The sequence below is a fragment of the Chenopodium quinoa genome, unplaced genomic scaffold (assembly GCF_001683475.1).
Source record: "Chenopodium quinoa cultivar QQ74 unplaced genomic scaffold, ASM168347v1, whole genome shotgun sequence".
NCBI classification, from domain to species: Eukaryota; Viridiplantae; Streptophyta; class Magnoliopsida; order Caryophyllales; family Amaranthaceae; genus Chenopodium; species Chenopodium quinoa.
Genome location: NW_018745120.1, coordinates 26964 through 36480, shown reverse-complemented (window position 1 = coordinate 36480; position 9517 = coordinate 26964). Strand labels below are relative to the sequence as shown.

Sequence of the window (9517 nt, the reverse complement as noted above, 5' to 3'; positions counted from 1 at the left end):
TGTCAAATATGTTTTAAAAATAGCTATTTGGCTAATAGGCTCTTTTATAATATTCTAAATGCAATATAGGCTCTTTTATAATAAATTCATTAATCTGTATAATATTTTAGAAAAATTCATGTAATTTAAAGATAGTTATTAAAAATTACCGTGCATGACACGGGAGCTAACCTAGTAACTATAACTAAAGTAATTACCGATGATATCACTACTATCCACGTGTCAACCTTTCAAAAAAATAAATTGCCCGCCAAGATTATTGATGACATCATTATTTATTTTTTCAAGATAAATAAGGATTTGATGAAAATGATAAAGTAATTATATATTTTCCTAAAAGATTTTTTATTTAAATTGATTAACTACATAATATTCCATGTAGTGATTAGACTTTCATTTTCCTATAAAAAAATTCTTTTCTCCTACTCTGTAAATTATATAGATCGTATGAAGTTGAGTTCCACTCTTTATTAATTCATCAATTTATTATATTTTTCTTAAATCATTTATACTACGTATTACACACAAATAAACTAAAAATTTTATTGTTAAAATCGTGATTACTATATAAAATTACAAAAACATAAGGGAACAACATGCTACCGACATGTGTCATTCTTTCCTCAATATGATTTGGTGTCACATGAGCGCTTTGTATTACCTTATGGGTCTCACCCTTCCCTCACCATATCGTAGTAATGTTTAATCCCTTGAAATTACTTTCATTGAACTTGGTGTAACTTCTTTGTATTAATGTTTAGTTTACTTGAAAAACTATTCATATGTATAACCTCACTATTTAAATTTCCCTAAATATAACTCCTTAATAATTGTACAATAATCTATAATCTAACTTGTAAGAAATTAATCATTTTTATTTTGTGCATTTAATCTTAATTGCAAGATTTTTAAAAAATCATTATTATAATTCATTCACTTACTAACATAGTTGAACATTAGCCTTCTACATAAAATTTCATCAAACTTATGAATTTATAATGATTTGAGGCATCAATTGGGCCAATAACTAGTATTGTATCAATTAGAACGCCTAACATTTTAGTTACATTAACTAGCTCTACCAAAACATATTATACTAATAATCAACTATAACACCTTATTAATTTTGGGTACTACCTTTATTTCTACTGAACATTTAAGTTTTAACTCTATTTCAAAGAATGATGCCAAACATTGTTTGTTTTTTTGTTTGCTTTGCCCCTCTGCACTAAAAATAAATAAATAAATAAATAAAATAAAATGATGCCAAACATAACCCATAAAACCGAGCTATTAGCTCTGTAGTAGCCATGGTGTTTGGCTTCCTATCATTTTCTGTAACTGAGTTCAAGTGCTTGTTTTTCATACAGTAGTAAAAATACTTGTTTTTTACCCAAAAAACATTATCACAATCAGTTGCAGGCCTTGCAGCTGCCATGTGTCATTTACTTACGCGCTACATCAGCAGAGCATATCTAGATGTCGCAAGATACAGTTCACGAGTGTTGTCGATGTCAACTCCATTGGCCCAACACCATGTTATTCGAGGTCCATATGTTTCACTAAACGTTAAACACACTAATTGAAGTACTTAACTCTTCCTTAATATAGGATACCTTTTATGTTTTCACTTCACAAAGTTACTTGTAAATGTTAAAAAGATTAAGAAGAAATCAAGCCTAAGATAATATTACATTTCACTAAAACAAAGTTGCGAACACTAACAACAACCAATAACGAACAAAAAATTGGGATTAAAGAGAGAATAGCTAGAATAATTACGACAGTACACTCGAGCTCATGATTAGCAAGAAGAACATGAATAAGCAGAGATGGAGGGGAAATTGAAGGGATTCAGACGAAGACTGGCCATCAATTTCAGCAGAATCAACAGCGAGGGGCAAGCCATTGCTGCTAATGCTACATGATTGCGGATCAGCACCTTCGACATTCAGCATTAGGGCTCGCATGACTGAAGTAACTGTAGATATGTATGTGTCTCTGTCTTTGTGGAGAAGCCATGTCAACCCCATTAGTTCACAGTCTCTGCTGCGCATCTTACTTGTCCTTATGTCTAGTTTTGTTCCATTTCCACTTGCTTTGTTGCCTTTTTTAAGCTGAATGTAAAAGGAGGCAAAATTAGCTTACATCTAAATTGAAATAATCAACATCATGATGTTATTATGAGCCCTAAACTTCATTCTGGATTAAAAAAACGAGAATAATCTATCCACACAAGGCAAAGCCTCAAAGGCCTCGTGGTAAGAAACGGTCAAAGAATCATCAAAGACTGATTAAGGTGCTTTGCCTGGTTTTATTATATACTATTTAAGGACAATTAGAACATGATTAGTAGTGATTGCTGTGAAAAAGTACCAATCACAAAAGTGAGAGTACTCATGAAGTAAGGCTAAACTACATAAAAGAATTTGTATATTTAAATCAGTAAAATCTTTTAGTAAGAAAATAAATATAGACCAAATTCAAACAAGAAGAATAATAAAAATATGAAGTGTATGAAATCATAATAAATAAGTTCATTCTCTTGTCACGTAATCTTGAAGGGGAAGCATAGCATTTCTTCACATCATAATTTAAATATCATAAATGCCTGACTAGAGACTAGCAAGAGTTTCACGTGAAAACTTAAAAGAAACTTCAACAACCGAGAAAAGGAGAGGCCACAACATATATTACCTCAAATTTACTTCGTATTATCTAGAATAAAACGCTACGACATTAACATCAATATCAGCATCATCATTAATCCAATATACCTCCGAAGAGGCTCCTGCTTAATGCAACCTAAGAATGTAAGAGCAAGCTAGACGTACTATACACGCAGGATTACACTTGTGATCAGGAAGCCATATAAATCAACTCTTAAGTCGATTAGTCCAATTTACTAGCGATTAATTTACAGAATAGTAGGGACTACAGCATTTCATTATATATCTTCCTTGGTTTGATCTTCGTCTTTGATTTCACATCATCATTTGACAAGTAACTGTCACTATATTACAATTCCACCAGTGTTAGTTCTAAGATGTTTTCACAATAAATTAATTATGAATGACCAGCCAACATTAGCATTTAGTAGCCTTCGTATTATGAACATACCGTAGCACGTAGGAAGCATTATGGTATCAAATTCCAAATCGAAAACAGATCATCGATAATATGCAAGATTGGACACAACGAGAGACACAGATAACCATTCCATGATTGCATAATTACACCATTAAGCAGGCAAGCACACTAATTCGATCAGGAACATAAAGAAAAATGATCGTCTTTAGTAACCCTGTAATCCAGATTATAGCGTAATTTGAACAAATAATGCGTCCAATAAACCCAGAACAAGCATATAGTTATCCCTATCCCTATACATCTCATGAGTCACCTTCAGCCTTATCCATCAAACCGTTGATCCAACGGAAAAAAATGAAAAACAAACAAAAAAGAACAGAGACAAATTGAAAAGATATTTTCATTTATCAACTTCCCCAAATTCAAATGGTGCAAGATCAAAGTAAAATTTCAAACTCTATGATCAAATTAACTCCTCCATTTGTTTAACAAATTTGGGCTGCATTTGTTAAGAAGGACGAAAAGAAGGAATGTCACACTGTCAATTCATATTCTCATGTCTCACATTTTTCTCTTCCTCTATAATTTGTTTTTCCTTTCTACAATTTTGTAATTTCTTGAAAATTGTTTTCCACAGAAAATCATAACCTATTGAAGTCAACAAAACATTATAATTGACATTTCCAAAAACATTAAATTATTTCATACAATTAGTAAGTATAAACCCAAAAAAAAAGTAATTAAAATTATGCAACAAATCAAAAACAGAATCTGGGTAAAAGAGGATACCGAGTATAAAGAATGCAAGCACTTAGAACAGGTAGCAAGGGTAGAATGGTCATTATCCTTAGACTTATGAGAGCTCAAACAATCCTTCTCCAATTTCATAACTCTTTTATCACCAGCTAACCTCCCATCTTCAGAAACATGAAAAGCTTGAGGACAGCTCAATTGATGAAGTCTAATTCCACAATAACAATACACAACATCACAAGTCTCATTAATCTTAACCAAATTCACCCCTTTATCTTTCATCACTTTCTCAAGTCCATCAACACAAGTTTCCGAGTCATCAGGTAGCATTGGCAAATCGTATGTCGACGTCGCCTCGCCACTCCCCGCTCCTTTTCCAAGAGTTGTATTGGTGTAAGCGGAGTAAAGCCAGGCGGCGAGGACGGGGCAGCATTTTCCCCGGCGCAAATGCCCGCTATTACATGAGGCCTTAACGGCGGGAAAGATCTCATCGTTGAGTGAAAGCGGACAACCGGCAACGGCAGATTGTTCGGGGAAGGAGGGGATAGTTGCCGGAGGTGAGGGGTTAGGGAGGAAGGTTTGTTGTTGTTGGATGGAAGCAGGGTCAGGGTTGGGTAGGACGGGTAGGGCGGGCAGTTGGGGCAGGAGAGAGAAAAGGAGAGAGAAGAAAATGGGGAATGGTGGAAGATGGTGGTGGGACATTTCTTTAAGGAGGGTGAGTGAGAAGTTTTGGTGGTGATGTTTGTGGGAATGAAGAAGAAGAAAGTGAAGTGTAATGGAGGGAGGGAGGAACAAAAGTGGGATGTTAGTGGGATACTTGAAGTAATGTGATGAGTATTGCTGGGAAAAAAAGGTTGATGGTTAAATAAAGTGCCTAAAAGTTTGGTTGGGTTTTGGCTGTTAGGAGCATTGGAGGTGAATTTATCTTTTTACTGTACTGGAGAGTCTAGAGATGAACAACAACAATCTTGGCATTAAGTGTAGAGGAGTCAATGGTGTCTAGATCGGGTTTGGTGGGGTCGAGTAATTTTTTTTAAAGTTGAGTCATGCTAAATTGTTATGTCAATGCACGCCGAAATCTAAATCAGATATTTTTCATGTCAGTTTCGAATCGGGTTAGGTTGGGTGTGATTTTGATATTTGATACCTCGAATTAAGTGTAGGGGTGAAAGTGATATGAATTAAAATCGAACCAATCCAAACCGAATTAACAATTCTGTTTGGTTTTTTTTCGGAAATTCGGTTTCGGATTTAAAAAAAAATATGGATTGCGGATCGGTTTCGGTTTTGGACTTCCAAAAACCAAAAACTGAATTTATATAAAGCCCAATACCTAGCCCATATTTCCCTTCATATATAAATCAAAACCCTAATTTCTTTATCATCTTTTCCCTTTAAGCCTTCCTCACCCTTTCCCTTAGTTTCTTAGGTTTTCCCCCCTTTCTCAGAATTCTCACGCAGCCACCAGTCCTCCCTCACGGCCTTACCACCAATCTTCCCCCATGGCCTCACCAGCGATCCACCCCCCCCCCACGGCCTCACCAGTCAGGCAGTCACCACCGCTCCCACAGCTTGTTTCTTTTGGCCTCACCACCGCTCCCACCGCTTGTTTCTTTGGCCTTACCACACAACTCGTCTCTCACCACTTGTTTTTAGGTAATGTTGATGATGAATATGAAGTTGTTGATGAGCATTGTATGTCTTTTAATGTTAATATTAGTGGGCAAATTTAAGCCTTGTAATACAGTAATAGTTGATAAATAATATAATATAATTTTAAAGTTATTTGTCAATTTAATTTGTGTTATTTTCTCTTTTAATTATTTAGTTTGCTTAGTTTTTTAATTTTAATATGAGGTGAAAAATTCAGTTTATGGATCGATTACGGTTTGCTTATCAGAAATTCGGTTCGGTTTGGTTTGGACCGAATTTTATTTCAGTTCGGATTCGGATTGAAAATTTTGAAACCAAATTATTTCGGTTTGGGCCATAGTCCAAACCGAGCACCGAACATCCCTAATAAGTGCATCTTTTTGGCATTACTGTGATGTTTAGTTTTTGGGTTTATTTTGAAAATATAAAGTAGTCAAATTTTTTTGAATCATCATAATTTTGAAAACTAACAATTAAATCAAAACCACATATTATGGTTTCCTTTTTTTTTTTTTTTTGGCTCAGTTTGCATCATCTGATTTGTCTTAAATTATTTTATCTAAATTTATTTCATTATATCTTAACTTATTTTATTTTATTATAACTTATTTTCATTGGCAAAATTACACACATTGACACCAACTTTAGAGTATGTTAAAAACCTTGACACAAACTTGTATCACTTGTTGAATTGATACCAACTTGCTAAAAAATAAAATTGATATAAAAGCACTAAACAATCCGCTTCACTACAAATCAGTCATCTAATTTTTTTTTTATTTTTTTAACACATTGAGAACTTTGCAAACAAATGAAGGTTGAAAAGGAATTTTATAGTACTTTCGTTCCTGAAAGTTCGACTCACTTACTATTCATGTGGTCAAAATAAAATAACTTTGACTACATGTTATGATTTATACAATAGAAATAAATTAGCATGAGAGATCTTATTAGATTCCCCTTTTTATAAATTTCAAATATCAACTTTTTATAATTTCACTTACACATAGATAAAGATATTTATGGTCAAAAATGTTCATTGGAGACCACACAAATACAAAGTGAGTCGAATTTTCAGGAACGGAGGGAAACTTATTTTTTCGTTTTTTTGACGAAAAAAAAATACAAGTTTATGAGGAATTTTATACTTTTATGAGGGTTTAAAGTTAAGTTAAATTGGTTGTTCGGTATCATTTATGTCAATTTATTTATTTTAGTAACAAGTTAGTGTCAATCCAACAAATAAATACAAGTTGGTGTTAATAATTGCAAAACACCACAAAGTTGGTGTCAATGAGAGTAATTTTGCCTGTATTATAAAACTTATTTTATTAAAAAAGTTAAAACTAATAATCTCATATTTGTCTTATCTTTTCAAAACAATCCCACCTTTTAAATTCTAGAAACAACCCGACCTTATCACCCCCATCTTCTCAAGTTGAACCACTAACCGGATCTCTAAATAGTAAATAGTATAAGAAGGTTACTTGCCACATATGTTACCTTCTAATTGGTCCGATTTTATTTTTTAATAAAAAAAACAAAAACCCAACCTCTTATCTTCCCATTCCTGTTTCCCTTCCCTCTTCTGAATACCCCATCTAAACCAGCACCGCTATCGATCCTTACCGGACCATCCTTACCCCCTTCCACCCCGAACAACACCCCCACCCCTTCCCCGTTAAACGACAACCGGAGCTAGTGGTTGGCAGCAACCCCCTCTTCCCCCTGCCGGAGTTCCGGAGCAACCCCCTCCCCTTCACCAGTGAGTATGCTAGGGAACGTGCTCACAAAGAGGTAATGTAGAATAGAGAAGCAGAGCATAAGGCTGACAGAGATGTTAAGTAAAGAGAAAAGCTTAAAAATGTGCTAGGAGATCCAGTGTACCATTACCAAAAATTCTCATGAGAAGAGATTGTATCCGTTACCAACTCATTCAATGAAGAACTGAAAATTGGAGAGGGATCATATGAATTTGCGTATGAATGCAAGTTGCATTACTCAATGATGGCTATTTAAGTCCTATACTCTAAGGAGGGCGCCGACAGCATTGGCGGATCCAGGAGCTAGGGGTAGTACTAAACAATAAGAAAAAAATAGAAACAAGTTATTATATTATCGTTTAATTAATGATTAGCCTTTAAATTTTAAACATTTGTTTTGGTTGATAAATTATTATTTTACAAATAAGAAATAATTTATACATAGTATTTTAGTTATCAATTGTAATGATCAAATTAAAAAGTACTTCATCTGTTCTATGTTTGGTATCATATACGCCTTTTGAAAGTAATAGATTCTACTACTTAATAATTTTTTATAACATAAACAAGAGCCTTTGGAGAAAAATAATTTTTCTAAAAAAATTAGGTGAACACAAAATTAATTATGCACATATGTAAGTAGAAGTAAAAGAGGGAAACTAAGAGATCAGTTTTCATATATATAACCGGTCACTTTTAGTTTAAAAATAGAAAGAAAAGGAGAGAACTAACCTAAGAGACCGGTTTCTTTAGTTTAAAACAGAAAGCAACGTCACATTTTTGGCATTATCTATGGCAGCATCTAAGAGACCTGTTATCTATGATCAACTACTTTTTTCTGTCTTTTTTTTTTGTTGCCGGGGGGGGGGGGGGGGGGAAGCACGTGGTACCCCTTGTTCCTTCTTAGATTCGCCTCTGGCAATTCAAGCAATTTCATTAGGTTGTACCCTTATTTCCCATTTTACTCTTCTTAATAAGGAATTAAGATACTTCAATTAAATTTTGACTTAATTTCTCTTCGATTTTAGTTGAAGAATTTGAGTAGAATCCGTCATCCTTAATTGCTGGTGCTGCTTGGGGTATGCGAATACATGGAAAAGGGAAGTTTAGGTTCGGTGCGGCAGGTCTTAGACTGGTGGGATTTTGGTTCGATGTGGTGGGTTTCGAGGTGAGGTGGGTTTTCGGTTTGATGGGGCGGGGTTTCAGTTTGGAGGGGAGGGGGGTCAAGTGGAAGGGGGTGGAATTTCGGGGTGGGGTCGATTCAGGTGGCCGTGGGTGGTGAACATTTCCTTCCTTTTTTCATAAAGGTCATTAAAGTTTTCAATTATATGTGAACATTTCCTTCCTTTTTTCTTCAAAAATATGGAAATACTGATTTGTAAAATTAAAATTATCTTTATATTCCTATTTGAATAGTAATGTCGATAATCTTTTCAATTATTATCACTTTTCGTAATTTAATTAATCGTAATCCTAAAAGTTAAAGATATTAATAAATATAAAATCTTAAACCTAACATTGCATGTATTAGTTTAGATAGAGAGAAACTAAATCTTCCATTTGTATCATTCAATGAAACTTAATCTTCCCGTTTTTTTGCTTGATTGATAAAGTGATTGAAGAGGAAATTATTTTGTTTGTCTTTCGTTCTAATGGGTATGACGTGGCACTATAAGAGGAATGTATTTGGGTTGGTTTTGGAACCCTCACATTAATCCTACTTTTAATGAATTATATAGATATATAAAGTTAAGTGAGAATTATAATGGATGAAACAATTGCTCTCACCAAAAGAATGTATAATTCTCCCTCTCTCTCTCCTTAAACGACGCCCCTTTCTCTACCGAGAATGATTGTTTTTCTTCCTCCCAACTAGCATTGATGGAGATTCTGCTCATGATTGTAGACCAATACTAGGAGAGCGATCCTTGGAGCTCTTTATCTCCACAAGAAGAGGAAGAAACACTTGGGAATATATGCATTAAAGGTTGTAATTTCTAACCTTGAATTTGATTCATAATATACATATGCATGCGATCCTATTTAGGAGTTATGAACGTGATTTTTAAAATTCCGCTAATTACACCTAAAACCCAACAATTTGTAAAGTGACAAATAAAAACAGTAAACATTCTATCAGCAAGTCTTTCAAGGCTCTATATGAGTCTAATAGACCAGCTTCTTAAAGGTGTTAATATAATCATGTGTATTTTGAGGATTGCTATGCTTCACTGTTGATTCTTTGCATCAAGAAAGTA

General features: G+C 34.1%; 1 protein-coding gene across 1 annotated transcript; it reads right to left on the bottom strand.

Moving 5' to 3' along the window:
* Window positions 1-1273: 1273 nt before the first annotated feature.
* Window positions 1274-4909, bottom strand: LOC110710085 (uncharacterized GPI-anchored protein At4g28100-like). The gene is made up of 2 exons (XM_021888351.1): window positions 3880-4909; window positions 1274-2117 (listed from the first exon to the last, which is right to left on the bottom strand). Exons 1-2 carry the CDS (start codon window positions 4543-4545, stop codon window positions 1779-1781), a joined length of 1005 nt encoding a protein of 334 aa, XP_021744043.1. The 5' UTR covers window positions 4546-4909; the 3' UTR covers window positions 1274-1778.
* Window positions 4910-9517: the final 4608 nt, after the last annotated feature.

Bases quoted from the DNA above. Each gene is read 5' to 3' on its own strand.
- LOC110710085 (XM_021888351.1), bottom strand. From the start codon at position 4,545: ATGTCCCACCACCATCTTCCACCATTCCCCATTTTCTTCTCTCTCCTT. The intron at 2,118-3,879 runs GTATCCTCTTTT...TTTTACATTCAG, and splicing joins GCTTGCATTCTTTATACTCG to CTTAAAAAAGGCAACAAAGC.